We start from the raw sequence: 24,887 nt of genomic DNA, 5'->3' as shown, positions 1-24,887 counted from the left end.
TTCTCAACAAACAAAATAGCTTACATGGACTTACTAGGGATGTAGCTAAGTTGGTAGAGTGCCTGTATAGCATGTACAAAGCCCTGAGTATGATCCTCAACATCACAGAGATGGTGATGTGGCAATACACTCCTTTAATTCCAGTATTCTTGAAGTGGAAGCAGGAGGATTAGAAGTTCAAGGTTCTCCTTGACTGCATATTAGTTTCAGGCCAGCCCTAGGCTACTTGAAACTGTCTCAAAAATAAATATTCCTAGTACTCAGGAAACAGAAGTAGGCTGATCTCTGTAAGTTGAGGGCCAGCCTGGTTTACTTAGTGAGTTCTAAGCCAAACTGTTATAAATAGTGAGATCAGGCTTCAAAGATAGATAGATAGATAGATAGATAGATAGATAGATAGATAGATAGATAGATAGATCAGGCTTCATAGATAGATAGATAGATAGATAGATAGATAGATAGATAGATAGTCAGGCTTCAAAGATAGATAGATAGATAGATAGATAGATAGAGGCTTCAAAGATAGATAGATAGATAGATATATAGATAGATAGAGGCTTCAAAGATAGATAGATAGATAGGCTCAAAGATAGATAGATAGATAGATAGATAGATCAGGCTTCAAAGATAGATAGATAGATAGGCTCAAAGATAGATAGATAGATAGATAGATAGATAGATAGATCAGGCTTCAAAGATAGATAGATAGATAGATAGATAGATAGATAGATAGGCTTCAAAGATAGATAGATAGATAGATAGATCAAAGATAGATAGATAGAGGCTTCAAAGATAGATAGATAGATAGATAGATAGGCTTCAAAGATAGATAAATAGATAGATAGGCTTCAAAGATAGATAGATAGATAGAGGCTTCAAAGATAGATAGATAGTCAGGCTTCAAAGATAGATAGATAGGCTTCAAAGATAGATAGATAGATAGATAGATAGATAGATAGATAGATAGATAGATAGATCGATCAAAGATAGATAGATCAAATAAAAAATACAATGCTAGCATTTGTGACTTACTGGCTTTTCTTTTCAGGATATCTTATTTGGTTTACTGAAGAAGCTGTTTCAGGATAAGTCTCCTAACAGGAAAGAGCATTTAAAGGTGGTAGTGATGTCAGCAACTATGGAACTAGCCAAGCTCTCTGCATTCTTTGGAAATTGCCCCATATTTGATATACCTGGAAGACTCTATCCAGTCAGAGAGAAATTCTGCAATTTGATCGGACCACGAGACAGAGAAAATACTGCATATATTCAAGCGGTATTACTTTGCAATCTTCTTTTATCTTTTGTGTGTGAGATTTCATTTACTTGGATAATTTGGTAATTTATCTTGTTTTTATAAATTTCATTTATTATAGTGTATGTATAATGTGTTGGGGGATGTTCACATATGCCATGGCATGATATGAAAGGTCAGATGACAACTCTGTAGCCTTTGTTGTCTCCATCTACCTTTATATGGGTTCTAGAGATTAAACTCAGGTAATCCATCAAGCTTGTGTGGCAAGGTCCTTACCAGTGAGCCACCTGGCTGCCCTTACTGCATCTAATCAGTAGCCTTAATGAATGCTAGGACTTCTTGGGAGCCTGACTGAATTTTTTTGTGTGGAGCAAGAGAATATGGTAGTTAAGGAACAAGTATGCTATACCTGCATATCATTTTTGTGTTTTTTTGTTTGTTTGCTTTAGATTGTGAAAGTGACCATGGATATTCATTTGAATGAAATGGCTGGAGACATCTTAGTTTTTCTGACTGGTGAGCATTCCCTACTATGTTTAATAATGTCTCTTATTTGTAAGCCAGATGTAGTCATTGATGCTGCTAACATTAGAACTCTGGAACGTGAGGCAGGAGAATTACTGCAAGTTCTAGGATTGATAGCGGTATGTAGTTCAAGATTAGCCTGGGCTATATGATAAGACCCTGTTCAAAAACAAGAAGGAACAACAACAAATAGCCTCAATAGATCAGTAAATAAATAAGTAAATAAAACGATTTTGTGTTTTTTGAAACAAGGTCTTTCTTGATATATTGCCCATACTGTTCTGAGAGAACAAGAACACACCACTGCTTGGTTAATGTCTTCCTTTTGTATGCAGGAAATATGGCACCAGAGTAGGCTGCTACTTCTCCTAGGATGTGTGGACTCTGTTCAGCTGTTGCCTTATCTTTTTATGATTCTCTATTAGATAACAGGTACACAGAATGTCAGGATCACCAATAAGCACATGGGAACCACATTGCCCTGTCACAGAAAGTAACACTGCAAAGTGGGGTGGTGTTTGTTTGTTTGTTTGTTTGTTTGTTTTGGTCTTGCCTATTGCACACAGAGTTCAAATTTGGCTAAATAAACCTGGTTCTAAATAATTCTGTTATTCAAATGGCATCCCAACTGTGATGTCTTGAAGTGCTAAGATGGTAGTATTGATAAGGTGTGGGATCCATGCATTACAGACAAGCTTGAAGAAGCTTTGGGGGGGTCAAACATAGAAGAGTTACATTCAAGAGTAGTGAACCTTTGTAATTAGCTGCTTCCGAGCAGGGTGAATCATTTCATTGTTGAGTCTGGAGTGAGACATTTAAACTATGTCTTTGCCTTTTGGAAGTTATATTCAAGTTTTTGAATTGTACCTAGATTCAGTATTTCTTGTACTAGTTTACTTTGTGTGTGAGTAATTCTGTCCTCCTGAAACTTGGTATTAACAGCATGAAAGGCTTGAAGATGATAAACACTTTTGTTTGTTTAGAAGTCAGAAACATCTGCTTAAACTTTGTTGTTGAGGTTGGGCATATCCTGCATGCTTCTTTTCTCCTTTTAGATCAAAAGAATGATTTAGAATAACCTTAAACTAATTTTAAACTGGACTTTAATCTTTAAGATTTGCAGTTCAATTCCCCAAGTTTTCTAACTTCTCCTTTCAGGCCAGTTTGAGATAGAGAAGAGTTGCGAGCTGCTCTTTCAGATGGCGGAGTCTGTTGACTATGATTATGATGTACAAGATACCACGCTAGATGGCTTGTTGATTCTGCCATGTTACGGCTCTATGACAACAGGTAAAATTCCTTACTAGGAAAGAAAACATGACTGGCCAGTAAAGAGTTTTTTAAATGATTTTTTTTTTAAATTCATATATTCCTGTGTGTGTCAGTGTGAATATGTATACAAGCTTCTGGGGGGCCAGCCAGGCTAGCAGGGGTACCTTGCATACATTAGCATAGTAATTGTAGTTGTAGTCTGGAGTGAGACATTTAAATTGCTTAATACAGGTGTTGGGAACCAAACTCGGGTCCATTCAAGAGCAACAAGAGATTGACCACTGAGTTATCTCTCCAACCCCCTCTAAAAATGTTTTTATTGAATTACTGTGTGTATTCAGAAAAATATATAGTGTTTGGATCAAAAAATTTCACAAACTGATCTCAGTTTTGTAACTTCCAGGCCTTAACCCAAATCATGAAATAGAACCATCATCCCTTGAGAAAACTGATTTTGTTTAAGATCCTTTCATGGTAACTTTTGAGAACCTTGTATCTCCTTCTTAGTATTTTAAGATGGATTGGGCTGGTGAGATGGCTCAGTGGGTAAGAACACTTGACTGCTCTTCCAAAGGTACTGAGTTCAAATCCCAGCAACCACATGGTGGCTCACAACCACCCATAATGAGATCTGATGCCCTCTTCTAGTGCATTTGAAGACAGCTACAGTGAACTTATAATAATAAATAAATCTGGGGGCCGGAGCAAGTGGGGTTGGCCAGAGTAAGCAGAGGTCCTAAATTCAATTCCCAATAATCACATGAAGTTTCACAACCATCTGTACAACTACAGTGTGTACTCATATACATAAAATAAATAAATCTTTAAAAAAAATAGAGTGGATGTGCTCTCTCAACAGAACAAAATTACTTGTGGGGAGATTCTTTGAAGTGAGGACTGTAATCTCTCAATATTTATAGAAACCTGGATATGTCTCATATTAAGCAGTGTGAACTTTCTTTCCCTGTGATCATCTAGTTGGGATATGTGTGTATGTTCAAAGAGGATGCACAAACTTAGTACTTGGCTATAATAAATACTATTGGATGATAGAATTTGTTCTGTAAAACTTCTTTTTTATTGGATTAGACTTATAAAATTAAAAGGATGTTGTGACTGGAGAGATGGCTTAGTGGTTAAGAGCACTGACTGCTTTTCCAAGCAATACATGGTGGCTCACGACTGTTATGTAGCTCCAATTCTAGAGAATCAAAGCCTGCGTCTGGCCTCCTTGGGGACTGAACACATGAGGTACACAAATATACATGCAAGCAAAGCACCTATACACATAAAAATAGTAATAATAAATTTTTAATTAAATAACTAAAAAGATATTAACCAGAGGCTGTTGTAGTTTGATTAAATTAGCAGTTAGCCACAGACCAGATGTTATTTTTGAAATCTTTTGTGATAGTAGGTACTTGATAATAGATTAGTGTTCTCCATTTTATATCTTAAAGGCATTTCTCTCTCTTTCGTCCTTCCTTCCTTCCTTCCTTCCTTCCTTCCTTCCTTCCTTCCTTCCTTCCTCTTTTGTTTTTTTTGTTTTGTTTTTTTGAGATAAGATGAACCTGTGTGGCCCTGGCTGTCCTGGAACTTGCTTTATAGACTAGGCTGACCTAGAACTCCTGAGTGCTGGGATTAAAGGAGTGTGCCACTACAGCCAGGCTTACAGGCAATTCTTAAGGTTCTCATTGTTATCTGGACTTAAATAACTTTTTGTGACTAGTAAATTCAGAGTCCATGGTAAAGAGACAATGTGGTGTGCACCTGATCCCTGTCACTGCTCTTTTCCTGAGGCTGTTGCTAGCCCTTCTTCCCCAGCTGTGCTTTCCTCAGTGAAATGAGACTGTTTCTTAAGGCTTGCACTTTAACTTTCTGTTTCCTTAACAGTCTTTGTTTTAGAGAGGTCTTAGACTTGACTGACTCTTGAGAGTCTTCCAGTCCTTTCTTGTTCCTGAGCTTATATCTCTTGGGTCTTTTTTTTTTTTTTTTTTCTTCCAAGACAGGGTTTCTCTGTGTAGCCCTGGCTGTCCTGGAACTCACTCTGTAGACCAGGCTGGCCTTGAACTCAGAAATCCGCCTGCTTCTGCCTCCTGAGTGATGAGATTAAAGGCATGCGCCACCACTGCCCAGCAAATGACAGTTCAGATGGCTGTGAGCCACTAAGCAGTAGCTGGGATTTGAACCAGGGTCTTTGGACCTGCAGTTGGTGTTCTTGCCCACTGAGTCAGGGCTCCAGCACCTCTTGGGGTCTTGTAAATCAACTTTATGACATGTGCATTTATTATCCCAGATCTTCCAACCCAAGGCGGCCACCACCACACTTGGCTCTTCACCATGGGTTCTGAATTTATTAGTATTAAAAAGTTATTTAGGTCCAGAAAACTTACAGCAGAGGAGTTCTTTTACCTAATCATTTTTTTCTTTTTTAACCATTGCTAGAGTTGGGATCTCTCTCTCTCTTTCTCTCTCTCTCTCTCTCTCTCTCTCTCTCTCTCTCTCTCTCTCTCTCTCTCTCTCTCTGTCCTGTCTCTGTGTGTGTGTGTGTGTGTGTGTGTGTGTGTGTGTGTGTGTGTGTGTGAGAGAGAGAGAGAGAGAGAGAGAGAGTGAGTGAGTTGAGTTGTTCTGTGCTCTGCTAATTCATTTTCCAGGACTTACTTTGCCATCCAGCTGCAGTGGTAACCATCCTTTCCAAAAGCATACTTGTGGTCCCACCATGACTGCGTGATATAATCATCTTTATTTCTAAGCCTAATTTTCTGTGTTCATGTATGTATCTGTGTGATGGAGTTGTATGACTGAGTGTGGATATAACTATCTTTAGAGGTTTTGGGTTAATTTTTCTTTTGAGTACTACCATAGGTAAGCTATTGCTGATCTATTATGAGAATAATAATTGTTATAGTAGTTTGAGCAGTGCAAAGAGGCCTTGAGGTGAAACTGATGAAGTATTGAGTAAAGTGCTGGGAGGTTAGGTAAGGGGGAGAGACCCCAGATTCCTGGGATCTGCCCCTCCTTTAAAGATTTTTCTTAAAGATTTATTTTTATTTTTAATTATGAATATGTCCCTGTGTGGGTGTGTGTACATTATTGATGGTGCTGCAAAGGCATTGTGTCCACCTAGACTATTAGTTACAAGCAGTTCATTGTGAGCTGTCAGATATGGGTGCTTGGGAGAAGAGTATGTGTTCTCATAACATGCTCCATCTCTGCACCCATGGAATTTTTCGTTGGGTTTCTGCACCACTGCACCTCTTTTCTGTATTGTTGTTTCTGTGGGTATTGGGGACACTTTTTTAACCTTACCTTTTTGCATTGTTGTCATGGTTTGGTGACATAAAAGTTTCACTTGAGTGTAAGGAAATGGAGAAGTGTTTCTTGGTTGTGGTTTATAGAAAAGATTTTTTACACTGACCCATAGCTGGGTTGATGAATAGGTAAAACAAATAAGAGGCTATTGTGAGACAGGATCTTACTGTGTGGCCTAGGCTGGTCTTGAGCTTGGGATCCTTCTGACAATCTCCTGAGTACTGGATTTCCAGTGTAGAAAATCACATGGGGCTCAAGGCAGATACTTTCTATCCACTCTTTTTTTCTGCATTAGCTATGATATTGTTTATTAAATGAACATCTTAAAATGTCCTCCCAGTTGAGACATCTAATATTCTTGTCTGTCAAATGTGGACAGGTGCTATGCAGTCCCTTCTAAGATTACATAAACTGGCTCTTTGTCCTGGACCGTGCCTAGCAACCATTTATTACCTTACTGTAGGAGATGTTTTTATAATTATGTATAAATATATGTGTGTCTGTGTGGGTGTGTGCAAGTGTGAAGCAGGTGCATGAGAAGTCCAGAGGAGGGTGTCAGGTCCTTTGAGCTGGAGCCACAGGCTCTTGTGAGCCATCCCACATGGACTCTGGGAACTGACATGGCTGCTGGGATCCAAGATGGGGTCCTCCACAAGAGCAGTAAGTTCTCTTATTCTTAACCTCTAAGACATCTCTCCAGCTGGATATGAAAATTTTTAAAGTGAAACAGTTTTAGTTTTTGTCATTACAGTTTATAGTATAGATTATTTAAGAGGTGATAAACTAGGTATAATGGCACACACCTTTAAATCCAGCACTCAGCAGGCAGCCTGATCTATATGGAGAGTTCCAGGACAGCAGGACAGCCAAGGGTACTCAGGAAAGAGAAAGAAAAAGTGTGTGTGTGTGGGGGGGGGGGTTGTAGGGGTGGGGAGAGATGGAGATGGAGGAGGGGTGAGAGGGAGATGAAAATACAACTTGTAATGAAAAGAAATGGGTTCTTTTAAGCTTGATGTCCACAAGAGCATGTTTTAAAACCTTTTTCTCCCCTCTGTATATATTTTTAGATCAACAGAGGAGAATATTTTTGCCACCTCCTCCTGGAATTAGAAAATGTGTTATATCCACCAATATTTCTGCAACATCTTTGACAATAGATGGGATCAGGTACAACTTTTAAAAGTCTTTTATTTGTTTGTATGTGTGCTAGCAGAGGTCAGATGACAGCTTGAGGGTGTTGGAGTTTGTCTTCCACCATGTGGGCTCTAGAATTGAAGCCAGGTGGCCAGACTTTGATACAAGTGCCTTTACCCACTGAGCTGTCTTGTTGGCTCAGGTTTAACAACTTTTGTAAGTTCTCTAAAAGTAAGGTAATCATTTGGTTAGTCGTACATCATTACAGGCTTTGCAAACCCATGTTCTTCACTAACTCCCTTGGGCCCTGTTGTTTAGTGCTTCTTATGTGTATTTTCAGTGTGCATACACACAGAGGCTAGAGGACATTGTGTGTCCTCTTATGTCACTCACCCTATTCCTTTTGTCTTAGTCTGGGTTTCTTTTCCTGCACAAACATCATGACCAAGAAACAAGTTGGGGAGGAAAGGGTTTATTCAGCTTACACTTCCACATTGCTGTTCATCACCAAAGGCAGTCAGGATTGGAACTCAAGCAGGGCAGGAAGCAGGAGCTGATGCAGAGGCCATGGAGGGATATTCTTACTGGCTTGCTTCCCCTAGCTTTCTCAGCCTGCTCTGTTATAGAACCCAAGACTACAGCCCAGAGATGGCACCACCCACAAGGGGCCTTTCCCCCTTGATCACTAATTGAGAAAATGCCTTACATCTGGATCTCATGGAGGCATTTCCCCAACTGAAGCTCCTTTCTCTGTGATAACTACAGCTGTGTCAAGTTGATCCAAAACTAGCCAGTACAGTTGACCCCTTGTCAACTTGACACACAAACACATCACTAGTAAGCCTCAACCCTTACATTCTTATTCATCCCCAAGATCTCAATAAATTTAAAAGTCCTACAGTCTTTACATATTCTTAAAATTTCAATATCCATCTCTTTTAAAACCCAAAGTCTTTTTACAATTAAAAGTCTCTTAACTGTGGGTTCCACTAAAGTAGTTTCTTCCTTCACTACCACACCTAGCTCACCTTTCATTTTTTTTTAATTACTATTGCTTTAAATGGGAAATGAAATAGGAGATACACTCTGAATTGTGTATTCCTTGTAATTATTTGGTAACTTGAGATCTTTTATCCTAAATACAAGAAAATACAATGCTTCATAACTTTCAGCCATCTGTTGTTCTAACTATCGTATTAATGTGGACCTTGCACAATCTGATATGTCTGTCTGTCTTCCAGTCCAATTTGGTAATTTGTTCCATGTAGTGTTTATGTGGAAATAGCATTTGTTACTTCTTACTTCCTTGTGAAACTCAATTATGGTACAAGTTCTCTATTGTTTGGGGTGTAATCAATAATGCAGACTGATTTTGAGTAAAAGAAGAATCACTTGCAAAGTTCATTTCTGGATTCATAGCTAATGTAAGCTTCTTTCAGGCTTCTGAGCCACATCCCTTTCTGATACTTATTTTTTATTCAGTGTATTTTATATCCTTAACTTAGTCTGTCTGCCTCCCACACAAAGACCAGACCACAGTCTCTAAGACTCAAGTTTCTTTTGAGTGAATGAGTAAAGAGAAATAACATTTCTTTTACTTGAAAAAAAAAAAAGTTTAAGGGCTGGAGAGATAGCTCAGTACTTAAGCATACATGCTATTCTTCCAGAGGACCTGGGTTCAATTCCTAACCACCACATGACAACTCAAAACTGCTTGTAACTCCAGTTTCATGGGATACAGTAAGTACTCTTTCCTGGACTCTGCAGGCTCAACACACACACACACACACACACACACACACACACACTTATGTATATGTGTGTATGTGTATAAATATATATACATATATATATGGCAAAACATCTATGTGCATAAAAAAATGTTACAAAGTAAAAATAGGGCTGGAGAGATGGTTCAGCAGTTAAGAGCACTGATTGTTCTTCCAGAGGTCCTGAGTTCAATTCCCAGCAACCACATGGTGGCTCACAACCATCTGTAATGGGATCTGATGCCTTCTTCTGAAGACAGCTACAGTGTACTCATACACATAAAAATATATAAGTAATTATTTTAAAATAAATAAATAAATAAATAATGGTTTCTTATCCAGGTGATTTGGAATGCATCTAATGCTAGCATTCAGTAGGCACAGGCAGGAAGATTTTAAGTTTGAGACCATACTGAGTTACATAGTGACCACAGAGTCCCCCTGGGCCATATAGTAAAACCTTATACCAAAAATAAAATATAAATATTTAAAATTTAAAAGAAAACAGTAGTGATTTTTTTTAATAAAGGTTTTAGAGGAGAAGTAGAGTACATTGACTTCTGTAATTTTATGTTTCCCAAACGGGCACAAGCCTTTAGAATGTTGTTTAGTAAAATGATAGACTTGGTACTTTTCCTCAGTTAACTCTTTACCCACTTAGTTCTACATTGGATTAAAATGGAATGCTAAAGAATTAAATTTGAATCTGTTACAACAGTTTATAGGTGAGTGGAACCCTGTTTAATAACTTTAAAAATGGACATTTACAGTTTTATGTAAGTACTACTTCTATCCAGTTTCAAAATATTTGATCACCCAAAATAAAACTCCTTACCCACTAGCCTTTTTGCTGGCTCTGAATCTGCTAGGTTTTGTTTTTATTTTATGTATATTGGTGTTTTGCCTATATCTATGTCTGTGGATCTCATGCACACCATGCCCATGGAGGCCAGAAGGCTGTTGGATCCCCTTTGACTGGAGTTACAGGTGGTTGTGAGCTTCTGCTGGGGTTCAAACCCTAACCTTCTATAACAGACGACAGTTCTTCTTTAGCTTTGTGAAGAGTGGCCAAACTGTTTCCCTCATTACCACCATTACTTTTTTTTTTGTTTTGTTTTTGTTTTTTGTTTTTTCGAGACAGGGTTTCTCTGTGTAGCCCTGGCTGTCCTGGAACTCACTCTATAGACCAGACTGGCCTCGAACTCAGAAATCTGCCTTCCTCTGCCTCCCGAGTGCTGGGATCAAAGGTGTGTGACACCACCGCCCGGCTACCACCGTTACTTTGTAAGGATCTTATTTTACCATCGGCTGTGTATGAGGAATCTATGGAATCCATTTCTTGAATTTGAACTTTCTTTTTACATTTATTTGTGTGTCTGTGTGTGTCTGTGTGTGTCTGTGTGTCTGTGTCTACGCACAAGCAGAGGTCAGAGAACCACTGTGTGAATTAATTCTTGTACCATCCTGGTTCCAAAGATTGAAATCACGTCATTTGGTTTGTTAGCATGTGCCTTTAAGCCACCTCACCAACCTGACTTTCAAATTTTCTATTTAAATAATGCAGTAACTGAGGTAGAAAAGGAGAATCTAAAGTGGTTAAAATGAACAAGTTTAGGGGCTGGAGAGATAGCTTAGTGGCTAAGAGCACTGCCTGCCCTTCATTTGATAGCTTGCAACTGTCTGTAAACTTCATTTCCAGAAGATCCACTGAGAGCCACCTTCTTGCCTTTGTGGGCAATAGACCTGCATGTGGTACACAGTAAAAAGTGCACTGGAAATCACTTCTATACATAAAAGTAAAACTTAACACACCTGCTTACTTTCTAGCATTTAACTTGCTTTCATTCTTTTAGATATGTGGTGGATGGAGGCTTTGTGAAGCAATTAAATCACAACCCAAGATTAGGGCTGGACATCCTGGAGGTGGTTCCTATTTCAAAGTAAGTCTCTTTATCTAGCTTTTCAGTTCAGTAATAGTAAGCTGGTTAGAGTATTTCTACTTGGTTTGAATGTTGGAAGTAAATTATATGTCAAACCCACAAAACCATTTTGGGACTGTTTTGCTGTCTTTTGTAGAAGTGAAGCATTACAACGCAGTGGCCGTGCGGGCAGGACCGCCTCAGGAAAGTGCTTTAGGATTTACAGTAAAGAGTTTTGGAGCCAGTGTATGCCTGACCATGTGATCCCAGAGATTAAGAGAACTAGTTTGACATCTGTAGTTCTGACATTAAAGTGCCTTGCCATACATGATGTCATAAGGTACGTGGGTCACCCAGAGCTATGGCTAGAATGAGAGAAGCCTGCTTACTTCTTGAAAATTGTTTTGTACCATTTGACTGATGTGTCCCTGAGAATTGAAACAAGCCTATTTCCAGGGTTAGTTTTCATGTTGGCTGCTTTTTAACTAAACCAAAAATGTTAATCCACCTAAAATAAAATTAAGTATTTTAGCCATTTTAAAGTATACAGTTCAAATTATTGTTAGTAGATTCACAATATTATGTGACCATTGCCACTTTCAAATTTAAGAACATTTCCAGCCTCAAACTGCTATAGTTGAAGATTGAAGAATCCAGAAGTAAATAGTATTTAACTATTTGCCTTCATATTTTTTGAAATTTTTATTTTAAAACATCCATCACTTTATTGAGATTTGGTCCTCTGCTCATATTTTTTTGATTGTGAGCTAGCCCCTAACGGCTGAACCATCTCTCCAGCCCACTTTGCTTATATTTAAACTTTGGCTTTATAAGACTTTTTTATGCTGATGCTTATTTGACTTAACTTTAGTGACCTCTGTTTTGTTTTGTTTTGTTTTGTTTGTTTTGAGACAGGATTTCACGATAACTCTGGTTGTCCTAGAATTCACTGTGTAGACCAGGTTGGCCTCAAACTTACAGAAATCTGCTTGTCTCTGCCTCTTGAGTGCTGGAATTAAAAAGTATGTGCCACTATGCCTGGCTTGACCACTGTTAATTTTTAATTGAAGGCATGGGACTGCAATTCTAATTAGAAAGTGTTTTCTAGAGCCATATGTAATGGTACATACCATTTTGTGTGTTAGTTTGAGTCAGGCCCTGGCTGTCCTGGAACTCACAATGTAGACTAGACTGGGTTCAGCTCCCCTCCTGCTCTTACCTCTTGAGTGCTGTGTTTATAGGCAAGCCTGACTGTTAGGAAGCCAATTTAGATGGTTTCAAGTAAGACTAGAGATTTTTATGTTGTTGTTGAGAATAAGTCCTATTATGTATTTCTGGCTGGCCTCGAACATGCTCTATAGACCAGGCTAGTCTCAAACACACAGTGATCCACTTGACTATGACATCGAGGTACTGATATAGGTGTGCAGCACCCTATCTTTCTCAAGATTAGTGATTCTCTAATTGAGAATGTAGAGGAAAACATGTAAAATTTAGTTGTATTAATAAATTACACCAATGAGAAAGAAGTAACAATCCATTGAAAGAACCAAGTGCTCAAACAAGTTGGAAACTTTGAGGTTAATCCACATTTAAAGCAGTGTTGTTCTATCTTCTCACTTAGAAAAAGGAGCCTCTGAAAGCAACTGCCCAAAGCTTGGCATTAATTCCTAGGATATTCTCAAAGAACTACAGATTACAAATAACCAAGAGTGAATATACATACAATATAAGAGTGAAACTGGGCTGGCGAGATGGCTCAGTGGCTAAGAGCGCCGACTGCTCTTTCGAAGGTCCTGAGTTCAAATCCCAACAACCACATGGTGGCTCACAACCATCCATAATGAGATCTGACGCCCTCTTCTGGAGTGTCTGAGAACAGCTACAGTGTACTTACATATAATAAATAAATAAATCTTTAAAAAAATTAAGAGTGAATATTCTTATTAATTACTTGTATGTACTGTTATTATATTCTTGCTTTAAATTGTTTATTAATTTTTATCTTGTGTATATGGATTTTTTGCCAGCATATAAATATGTGTACCACTTGCATGCCTGGAGATCAGGAAAGGGTATTAGATCCTCTGGAACTGGAGTTACAGATAGTTGTGAGCTATCATGTAGGTATTAGGAATCAAACCTGGGTCCCTTGTAAGAGCCTGAAGTTCTCTTAATGCCTGAGCCATCTCTCCAAATGCTGTTGCTATTTTCGAGAGGTTCTCGTGTTTTCTAGGCTGGGTTTGAACTTGAAATGTAACTGAGGCTGGCTTTGAACTCATGATCCTTCTGCCTCTGCTTCCCAAGTGGTAGGATTACAGGTTTGTACATTACAGCACATACCTGTAATCTCAGCCCAGGGAGCTGAGGTGGAAAGACTGCTGGGAGGAGTGTGGGCTCCACAGCCACCGTGTCTCGAATAAGACCAAAAAGGAAAGAAAAGAAAGGAAGACAAGAAACAAATCAGGGGTAAGCCTGATATGGTAGCACTTTATTCTCTGAGCCATTTCCCTTGTAATTAATTTAATTTTACTTCTTGGGAGTCAGAATCAGGTAGGTCTCTGAGAAATCAAGGATAGCCTTTAGTTACTATTAGATAATTTGAATTTATCGAATAGTTGCTTTCAATTGGCTTTTCTCTTTATTTAGATTGTGTGTGCATGCACACACATATGTGCACATGTGGAGGTCAGAACACAACTTTCAAGAATCATTTCTCTTCTCCCACCATGTTGTCTTGGAGATAGAACTCATTGTCAGGCTTGATGGCAAACACCATTACTCACTGACGCATCTTGTTGGTCCTCTCCTCTATTTTGTAAAAATTCAGTAAAAACAGTTGTGCCTTCAGAAGAGAAGAGAGAGTAGTTTGCTGCAAAGTATGGGTCAGGATTGGTTAAGAGCACTGACTGCTCTTCAAGAGGACCTAAGTTCAATTCCCAGCAACCACCTGGTGGCTCACAACCATCTATAATGAGATTTGATGCCCTCTTCTGGTGTGTCTGAAGATAGCTACAGAATATTCATACACAAAAATAAATAAATAAATAAATAAATAAATATTTTTTAAAAGACGGGGGAGGGGGCTGGAGAGATGGCTCAGCAGTTAAGAGTACTAACTGTTCTTCCAGAGGTCCTGAGTTTTATCCGCAATGGAATCTGGTGCTCTCTTCTGGTGTGTCTAAAGACAGCTACAACGTGTTCATATAAAGAAAATAAAAATAATTTATAAAAAAAAGATAAGAGGAATGATGGGACTGTTCGATTCAGCTGAGGAGAATAAAAATATGTGCATTTTGAATGAGATGAATGTGATTCAGAAAAAGCAAAATTTTCCTGGTGGTAGAATGTTTTCAAGGAGAGGAGGACTTGAAGAATGGAGCCGGGGCTAGGTGTGGTAGTGTAACTTTAATCCCAGCACTTTAGAGGCAGAGGCAGGCGACTCTGATTGTTTGAGGCCAGCCTAGTTTACATTGTGAGTTCTAGGACAACCAGGGCTATGTAGAAAGATACCTTGACTCAAAAAGGAAACAGAATAAAACAGAATGAAGATAGAGATAAAGAAAATGAAGTAGAAAATTGAAATTTTTTAAGGAAGTTTCTATGAAGGGTGTTAAAAGTCCTGCTATGACTAATCCTGACTTTCTCCTATCTCATTTAAATATACAGGTTTCCATATTTGGATCCACCTAATGAGAGACTTATTTTGGAAGCACTTAAACAACTTTATCAGTGTGATGCTATTGACAGGTAAAAAATATAATCCAAACATGTTAGTCTTTTTCTTTGTTTGTAGGTATGTAGCTCAAGCTGTCTTTGAATCATAATCCTCCTGCCTCAGCTTTTTAAGTACCGGAATTACAGGTGTGAGGCTGTACAGGTGGCTTGTCTATTTGTTTTTTTAAGACAGGTTTATGAGTGAATGAATTGTTTTACATAAAATTAAATTAGTCTGTCCTTGGTTTTCGTTCACTACAGTTCTTACTAAAACCTTGTACTGTAAAGACATTTTTTTGTAGTTAGACATGGTAGTACATCCTATAATGTGTCATCTCAGTACCTGGGAGCCTGAGGCTAACATTTGAGTTGCTGGGATGAAAAATATCCTTTAAAACAGTTAAAAAGTTCTATAAAGAAGGAGAAGAAATGAAACTTTTTTTTTTTTTGGTTTTTCGAGACAGGGTTTCTCTTTATAGCTCTGGCTGTCCTGGAGCTCACTTTGTAGACCAGGCTGGCCTCGAACTCAGAAATCCGCCTGCCTCTGCCTCCCGAGTGCTGGGATTAAAGGCATGCGCCACCACTGCCGGGCCTTTTTGTTTTTCTTGCCAGTGACCACAATGGTTTTCTTTAAATGGAATTTCTAAACATGAGTTGAAGTAATTCAATTATATCTTACTTACTCTGAACAATGAACAATGTATTGTATTGTCCCAGATTTGAAAGGCCTAAGAACTTTCTCTTTCTGTTAAGGAGTGGCCATGTGACAAGATTGGGATTATCCATGGTGGAGTTCCCTCTCCCCCCACATCTGACGTGTGCAGTGATCAGGGCTGCTTCTCTTGACTGTGAAGATTTGCTGCTTCCAATAGCAGCAATGCTATCTGTGGAAAATGTCTTCATCAGACCTGGTGAGCACTTTATCTTACTTAAGAGCTCTTCTTTGTATTACATTATTTTATCTATTCATTTATATGTGTGCACATGTGCATAAGTCCATGTGTACTCGAGGACACATACCTTGGTGCATGTGTAGAAGTAAAACCAACTTGGAGGAATTGGTTTTCTTGTTCCACCCTGTGGGTCCTGAAACTAAAACTGAGATTGTCCTGCTTGGAAAGCAACTCCTTTTACCCGGAGTCTAGTGACTCCTGTAAGTTTTTTTTTTTTTTTAAATAAAAAATTTAATTGTTGGTATGGTGAAACATGCTTGTAATGTACGCTGTCTTGAGATAGAGGCAGAGGATCCTGAATTAAAGCTAGACTGGACAGCTAATGTGACCCTGTCTCAATAAAACAAGTCTCTGTCACTCTGTGCCTTACAGATTGTTTACAGACAAATAAAGAGTAAGTTTAGAAGGTTCCCATTCGCTCAGTCCCACATTTCCCCAGTTACTACTGTCTTTTATTTGTGAAGGATGTTTCCTGCTGTTGATGGTTTCTACATATATCCAGTAGCCTGTGTCTATCATTACAGTCTTAGTGAATAGTTTTACTTGTTTCAACATTTCCTGTTCTGTCTTTATTCATCACTACATCATTTCTCTCAGGTTATCCCTTGGTTTTCAGGTGCACATGAGAATGTATGTGCCCACACACTATCACACACACACACACTAAACCAACCCACTTAGCATTTGCTCTATTACTGTCTTCAGAGTTTTGCCATCTCCAGAATGCCTTGTATTTGTGAACAATATTTAACATTTCATGTGGATTTCTTTCACTTAGCAGTGTGTGTGTATTTTTGTAGCATGATGGTTCATTTCTGTTTTTAATCACTAAACTGAATTCCATTCTATTGTATGGAATTTGTTTATCCACTTAATAAAGGGAATGGTTTCATTCTCATGTTTTGGCTATTAAAAAAGTTGTAGCCAGGTGGTGGGAGTGTACATCTTTAGTCCACTTTAGAAAAGTTTTAGTTCCAGCACTCAGGAGGCAGAGGCAGGCAGATCTCTAAGTTCAAGGACAGCCAGAACTATACAAAGAAACCCTCTCTCAAAAACCAACGTAAAAAAAAAAGGTTGCAATAACACCACTATCCAGTTTGTTTGTTTTAGAATTTTGAAATAGGTACTGTCTGTGTAGCCCTGGCTGTTCTGGAACTTACTATGTAGACTAGGCTGGCCTTGAACTCACAGAAATCTGAGTGCCCCTATTTCCCAAGCACTGAGACTAAAGGTGCTTGCTACCACCTCCTGGCTGTGTTTTCTTCAAATCTTTGGCTTATCCTTTCATTGTTTTGGCATTGCCTTTAGTAGAAGATTTTGATTTTAATGAAGCCCAGTATAACTGTTTTCTTATGTGATCTTGTTTTTAGTGTTCTATCAATGGGGTCATTGCTGTACCATGGTCATCTGGATTTTTCTCTTAGTGTTGTTGGGTGTGCATTTGTTTCAACGTTCTTTGTTCAAAATATTGTTTCTCTTTTGAAATGCCTTCCTTCCCCTTTGTCATAGATCAGTTGACTATTCTTGTATGAAGTTTCCTAAGAAGTTAGATAAGGTAATCCCCGACTTTGTTCTTCCCCTTCAGTATTGTCCTGGCTGTTCTTAGGATCTTCCTCTTCACATGAACTGCAGAGTCAGTTGAAACCCATAAAATGACTTGGTGGGATTGTGTGATCTAGTAAATGAAGTTAGGAAGAATTACCATCTTAGAGTGTGGCGATTCTAACCAGTACACGAAGTCTAGCTATTTATTCTGGTTTCCAGTAACTCACAGAGCCTTTTAGGGGGCTTACCATACACCCATGGGACAGGAAACAGGATAAAACAGGATAAGTAGTTTTATATTTCATTATCCTTTAACTTAGTTGTTTGGCATAGGAAATATATAACATTCCTAGCCGAAAGTTAATTTCCCTTCAGGATAAAGCTAGATAATAAGGTGAACCTTTGTTCTTTTGTAGTAAATTAGTAATACATTAACTTGTTTTCTTAGACTGAGAAGAACAAGTAGTTCAGCCCTTTATCCATAGAGTTTTTTTTTTTTTAAGGTTTCTGTGTTCTTGTATATTTTCCTTTCCTTGTTTCTTGGTGTGTCAGTATGAGACATTTTAACACATGTCGGATTTTTGTTTTCATCTAGAGAAATAACTTTTCCCACAGGGAGCTTCAGAGTAGTTGCTATGCCTTGTCAACAGCTAATACTGTAACAATAGGGTATACACCTCACTGGCCTTTCTTTTTATAGATTATGACTATTGGGTCCAGACTAGTTTTTCACTGCCATAATTATAATGGTGGATCTACTTTTCTGTAAAAGTACTGTGTTACTGCATCAGTTTGCTGCCTACCCCAAATAGACCTCCATTTTAACCGTCAAAATTTTGATTCTTGGGCCTGCAAGATGGCTCAATGAGTTAAGGCATTTGCTGCCAAGTCTGATGTCCTGAGGTTTTCTTTTCCTTTTTTTATGTGGATGGTGTTTTGCCTACATGTATATCTGTGCACCATATGCTCGCCTGGTGCCTGGTGAGGCCAAAAGAGGATGTCAGATCCTCTGGAACTGCTGAGAAGAACAGCTAGTTGCCTTAACTGCTAAGGTATCACTCTAGTCCTGATGTCCTGAGTTCCTCAGAATTCAGAACATGATGGAAGGAGAGAATTAACTCCTATAAATTGTTCTCTAAATGAGCATACACAAACACTAAATAAATAAATAAAATATACTTTTTTATAAAATTATAATTCTCATAACATGCCCAGTTGCAATTATTTTCCAGTAAAATAGTATGAACAATAATAATGTTGCCCAGTTTTTATTAGGGAGTATCAAAGCTAAAGATATTTCCAAAATTCCTGGAGAGTAAGAAGTAGAAGTAAAAAAAGTTGAGTGCTCCAGCTGTCCTATTACTCAGGTTTCTGACCATGAACCTAGCTTTCTCAGAATCCCACCTTTTTCATTTAAAAAACAAGAAAGCCATGTGTAGTGGCGCATGCCTGCAATCCCAGTATTTTAGAAGTTAACACCTGAGGAACTCAAGAGAGTTTGAGGCCATCTTGGGTTATATAGTAACTGTATGACCAGCTGTGTGTATATGTGTGTGTGTGTGTGTGTGTGTGTGTGTGTGTGTGTGATGAAACCTTGTTACCTTGTGTCAGGTAACCAAAAGGGAAAAACTAAACAACACCAAAACCAACAAGAACAACAATAAAAAAACAACAACAGGATATTGCGTCCAACTCTAACCTAACTCCACTTGGTAAGGATAGAAAAAGAATCAGGCAGAGTAGGAACATCAAGTGATTTTCAAGGCCTCATTTACATTTTAAAGGCATAATTTAAATATAGTGGCAGGTTTACATATTAGTGTAAGCCAGCACATTTTGAGAAATGGATACATCCATATAGCATGAACCCCTATCCAGACAGAGAATGTTTGTGGCTGGTGACATGACTGAGTCATGCCATAAGAACTTGCCATCAAAGTTGACAATGTGAGTTCATTTTTGGGACCCACAGAATGGAAGGAAAAGATCAAGTCCTACACATTGTCCTCTGACCTCCATATTCAGGATGGCTTTTTTTTTGCCCTACTCTCCAATATCTAAAAACATTTTTGAGACAGGGTTTCTCTTTTGTAGTCATGGTTGTCCTGGAACTCCCTCTATAGACCAAACCGGCTTAGAACTCAGAGATGTACTTGTCTCTGCCTTCCAAGTGCTGGGATTAAAGGTGTGAGCCACCATCACCCAGCTTTTTGCTTGTGTGTGTATGATAAAACAAATTTAAAAGATACAGAATGGGTCTTGCCTTTCCTTCCCCTTCCCCCTTCCCCCTTCCCCCTTCCCCTTCTTCCCTTTCCCCCTTCCCCCTTCTTCCTTCCTCCTTCCCCCTTCCGCTTTCCCTTTCCCCTTCCTTCCTCTCTTTCTTTCTGTCTGTCTGTCTGCCTGCCTGCCTTCCTTCCTTTTTTTTGAGATGTGTCTCTCTGCATAGTCCTTGCTATCCTGGAGTTCTCACTGTGTAGACCAGGCTGGCCTTGAACTCATAAAGATCCTCATGCCTCTGCCTCTCAAGTGCTGGAATTCAAGGCATACACTTCTGTTAGGGTTTCCATTGCCGTGAAGAGACACCATGACCAAAGCAACTCTTTTTTTTTTTTTTTTTGGTTTTTCGAGACAGGGTTTCTCTGTATAGCCCTGTCCTGGAACTCACTTTGTAGACCAGGCTGGCCTCGAACTCAGAAATCCGCCTGCCTCTGCCTCCCGAGTGCTGGGATTAAAGGCGTGCGCCACCACACCCGGCTCCCAAAGCAACTCTTATAAAAGTACAACATTTAATTGGGGCTGGTTTACATGTTCTGAGGTTCAGTCCATTATCATCATGGCAGGAACATGGCTGGTATGAACTCTCAGCATGGAGAAGCTGAGAGTTCTTGTTCTGAAGGCAAACAGAAGACTGGCTTCCAGGAAGCAAGGAAAAAGGTCTCAAAGCTCACCCTGAAAGTGACACACTTCCTCCATTAAGGCCACACCTCCTAATAGTGTTTCTCCCTGGGCTAGGCATATGCAAATCATAACCACTATTCCTGGTGATAAGGAATGTTTTTAATCACTAATAGAACAGTGGTTTACACTTTAGTGTAGTTAAAAAAACAAAAAAACCTGGGGGGAAAAATTGTGTTTTTGAACACACTTATAATTAAGAAACAAGATGTGTGTAGTACCTTTAATCCCAGAACTAGGGGGCAGGGGCAGGAGTATCGCTAAGTTTGAGTCTAGCCTGCTCTATATAGTGATCTGAAAAACAGTCAAATGATTTTTATCCTAAAGTAAACACTGAGAAAACAGCTTGAACATGCCTTCCTCCACATTTTACACATTATGTTATATATTTATGTTCACTTGTCAGCTATGTGATGGCTAATGATGAGGTTTTTGTTTTGACACAGGGTCTTACTGAGTAGCTCCCACTGGCCTGACCTTGTTTGCCTTTCCACTGCTAGGATTAAAGGCAAGAACTCTCAGGCCTGGAGAACAATGGATTTTTTTTCATGTTTTTATTTAGTAGATTAATCAAAAGATTAGACAGGGTGGCCTGAAACTTGCTGTGTAGACCAGGCTATCCTTGGACTCACAGAGATCCACCTGCCTTTTCCTCCCAAGTGCTGGAATTAGAGGTATGTGCTACCACACCTGGCCTTTGTTTTTGCTTTTCCTTTGACTCTTGATTTTTTACATTTGTAAGTGTGCAGGTGTGTTTGGGTGTGGAAGCCCGATGACTTCAGGGGCCATTCTTCAACATTCTTCAAGCATTATCTTTTTTTTTTTTTGAGATAAGATTTCTTCCTGGGTGGTGCATGCTTTTAATCCCAACACCAGGGAAGGCAGAGGCAGGTAGATCTCTGTAAATTCTATGACAGAGAACTTTCTATGTAGAAAGACCTTGTCTCAAAAAAAAAAAAATTTTCCCCCACTGGCCTGCAACTTGCCGAGGCTGAGTAAACCAGACTGGACTAGTCAGTTAACCTCAAAAGTCCACCAGTCACTGCCTCCCCAGTGCTGCCACTACAAGGAGAGACTACCACATTTGGATTTTAAAAAATTTTTCTTTTATTTGTTACTTTCATTATATAAGTCCTAGAGCTCAAACTCAGGTGCTCGTTTGGCAAGCACTTAACCACTGACCTATTTCCTGATAGTCTTTGTTTGTTTGTTTGTTTGTTCGAGACAGGGTCTGTGCATCCCTAGGGGACCCAGGCAGAATAAAAATTAATCTGATAAAGTGTTGGATGGGAAATTTGGCCAGAGAGCATGTCAGTCTTAAAATGGATTCAGGAGAAATTGAATCAAAGTAAATAAAAGGCAAATCTCAAATGTTGAGCAAAAGCAATTAAACTCATCAAGTACATACTGTGTGATCCGTCCATATACAGAAAGGTTTAAACAAGGCTGGTGAGATGGGCCAGTGGGTGATGGTACCTACCACTGAGATAGGCAACTTGGATTTCACTATTGGGATGGGAGGAGAACATTGATTCTTGCAAGTTGTCTTCTAATCTTCATATTGCTTGCTGTGGCATGCTCTCACACACAAAATAAACAGATGTTTTATCTGAGACAGGGTTTCACTGTGTAGCCCTGGCTGTCCTGGAACTCAACTCTATAGACCAGGTTGGCCTTGAACTCAGAGATCTGCCTGCCTCTGCCCACTGAGCTCTTAGAGTAAAGGTGTGTGTCATCATGGCAAAAAAAACGTGTTTTGGGGGGCTGAAGAGATGGGTGGCTCAGCGGTTAAGAGCACTAATTGCTCTTCCAAAGTTCCTGAGTTCAAATCCCAGCTACCACATGGTGGCTCACAACCATCCATAACGAGATCTGACACCCTCTTCTGGAGTGTCTGAAGATAGCTACAGTGTACTTACATATAATAAATAAATTAAAAACAAAACAAAACGTGTTTTTAAAGGTTAGAAACAGGAATGACAAATCTGTGGAGTTAGAGGTTAGGCTGTGGTTACCCTTCTGGGCAGAGTGGATAGTGGTAGAAGGTAATTGGGCTTCTCTGATGCTGGTATGTGTTCATCTGTTTGAGTGCATTGTTAGACTATGCTTATGACTACCTCTAGGGGTACACACAGCTTATACTTGTTATACATTATTACATTTGTAATAGGAATGCTTAATGTATATGGAGGTCCTCTTTAATTACCCATTATTCTGAGTTCCATATATATTGGCTGGTTAAACTGTGTCTCCTCTTTGTACATTTAGGCAGTGCTTGATCACTTTCTGTAAGTGTATGTTGTATTCATTTGCCATGGCATTATATGTGGAAGTGAGAAGACAAAACTGTAGAGTCAGTCCTCTCCTTCTACCTTTACATGGATTCTGGGGATTGAACTTGGGGCATGAGGCTTGTGAGGCAAACACTGTGACCTGTTGAGCCATCCCGCTGAGCCTTGGCCACTGTTTTAATCCTTAAGAACCATATGGTGGAAGGGGAAAAGTGGAAGAACACAAACTTAATACAGATGTTCTTGAGGTACCTGCTGATCCAATTCATCTGAAGTCAAACATGCATTAAAAACACCAGCCTAGGGGCTGGTGAGATGGCTCAGTGGGTAAGAGCACCCGACTGCTCTTCCGAAGGTCCGAAGTTCAAATCCCAGCAAGCACATGGTAGCTTACAACCACCCGTAATGAGATCTGATGACCTCTTCTGGTGCATCTGAAGATAGCTACAGTGTACTTACATATAATAAATAGATAAATCTTAAAAAAAAAAAACAAAAAACACTAGCCTAGTCCACAAGGCTGCATGGTGGCGCTGCATGGTGGACTGTGACTGCTGCTTATCTTATCCTCATGATTGCATGGCTGACTGGAAGCAGAGGCTCCTTATGCTGCTACTGACCAGTATTGGGGGAGACTGTTGTGCTGAATGTTGGGAAAAGATGAAAATAGAAAGTTGGAGGTACCACTTTGACTGAGTGTAAAGTATATTCCTTTACACTATTATAAAGTTAGATTAGTCTAAGTTGGGGACCATCTATAATAGTGATTAGCTTTGAAGACTGTGTTCATGTGACAAACTGTGGACATAGAACTTTTACCTTGTATCTCTTTTAACTGTCAGCTACTCTTACGACTTTTTTTTAAAGAAGAGTAAATTATAAAGAAAAAAGTAAATTCCAGATACTATTTTAAAGACAATTGAATTGAGAGGAGGAATGTTGACTGTCATAAATCTCTAGCATGTGTTTAAAAGAATAGTTCTAATAATAGTTATGTGTGGTGGTATACTTCTGTAATCCCAGTATTTGGTAAGCAAAGGCAAAAGAATTTTAAAGCCACACTATGTTCCATACATGCCAAATTCTGGGTCAGCCTGAGCTATGTAGGAAGATAGTCTATCTTGTAAAACAACATCAAGGTGGTAATCGTGGTGGGGAACAATGGTGATGAGATGTAAGGAGAAACAGAACTTGAGAAGAGCTAATTAACTCTACCCCCAAGGAGTGAGGCAGCTGTTGTTGAACATGGTGGAAGAGGAAGCAAAGTGAGACAGGGCCTTGATTTAACATGGAACTAAACTAAATTTGACTTTTAGTTGATCCAGAGTACCAGAAGGAAGCAGAACAGAGACATCGGGAATTGGCAGCGAAAGCTGGAGGATTTAATGACTTTGCAACTTTAGCTGTCATTTTTGAACAGTGCAAATCAAGGTATGTGAGCTTGTCCTTTGTACTGGAAAATGTCACTTTGATCTGCAGCTTCCTTACATACTTTTGGTCATGCAGGTTCAATGTTAGTTTTCCTTTTTCCCTCAAATTCTTTCTGAAAATGAATTTTACAGAGTTTTGTTTTCATATAGATACTCAGATTAAGTGATGATTAGATATTTGTTAATTCATATATGTAAAAAGAAACCTCTTTTATAAATTATTTAATTTAATCAGAGGACCTGACATTAATTTTTTGTAATATTTTCTTTTCTTTCTTTAAAAAGATTTACTTTAGGCATATGAATGCTTTGCTTGCTTGTATGCATGGGTACCACCAGTGTATGTGGTGCCCATGGAAGCAGAAAAAGGCATTGGATCCCCTAGAACTAGAGTTCCTGATGGATGTGAGCCACCATGTGGGTGCTGGGAATTGAACCCAGGTTCTGTGAATCACCAGAAATGCTCTTAAGGGATGAGCTACCTCTCCAGCCCCCAATGTTTTTCTGTTTGTTTGTTTGTTTGATTTTGTCAAATTTTCTAAAATGCTTTTTTAGTGCTTGTCCAGATCTCTGCTTTTGTTGTTGCTTGGCTGGCTGGTTAGTTGGTTAGTTGCTTGCTTTTTTGAGATGGTCTTCTGTAGCCTAGACTAGCAACAGCCTTGCTGTATAGTAGAAGATGCCTTGCACTCCTAATTCCTTCTGCCTTTATCTCCCAACTGCCGAGGTTACAAGCACCCTGGCCCTGCACCACCCATGACTGGTTTCCATTCTTTGTAAAGGCAGTGAGGATGTTTTCGTCTTTCACGG

At 39.1% G+C, this 24,887-nt stretch overlaps 1 protein-coding gene across 2 annotated transcripts in view; it reads left to right on the top strand.

Annotated features, from left to right (window-relative positions):
• The window catches only part of Dhx40 (DEAH (Asp-Glu-Ala-His) box polypeptide 40), a 39,029-nt gene that overhangs the window by 7,182 nt on the left and 6,960 nt on the right, over positions 1-24,887 (top strand). Inside the window, exons 5-14 of one of the 2 annotated variants that reach the window (XM_017314718.2) lie at positions 1,049-1,276; positions 1,708-1,774; positions 2,942-3,073; positions 7,435-7,534; positions 11,124-11,210; positions 11,347-11,529; positions 14,859-14,939; positions 15,660-15,817; positions 23,967-24,081; positions 24,860-24,881. In XM_017314718.2, coding sequence (XP_017170207.1) covers positions 1,049-1,276; positions 1,708-1,774; positions 2,942-3,073; positions 7,435-7,534; positions 11,124-11,210; positions 11,347-11,529; positions 14,859-14,939; positions 15,660-15,817; positions 23,967-24,081; positions 24,860-24,866 — 1,158 coding nt within the window. In that variant the 3' untranslated portion in view covers positions 24,867-24,881. Of the gene's footprint in view, positions 1-1,048; positions 1,277-1,707; positions 1,775-2,941; positions 3,074-7,434; positions 7,535-11,123; positions 11,211-11,346; positions 11,530-14,858; positions 14,940-15,659; positions 15,818-23,966; positions 24,082-24,859; positions 24,882-24,887 lie in introns of those variants that run through there. The other variant, NM_026191.2, reaches the window with a different exon arrangement.

Source organism: Mus musculus, chromosome 11 (assembly GCF_000001635.26).
Source record: "Mus musculus strain C57BL/6J chromosome 11, GRCm38.p6 C57BL/6J".
In the NCBI taxonomy this organism is placed as follows: domain Eukaryota; kingdom Metazoa; phylum Chordata; class Mammalia; order Rodentia; family Muridae; genus Mus; species Mus musculus.
This window is presented reverse-complemented; position numbering and strand designations above follow the sequence as displayed.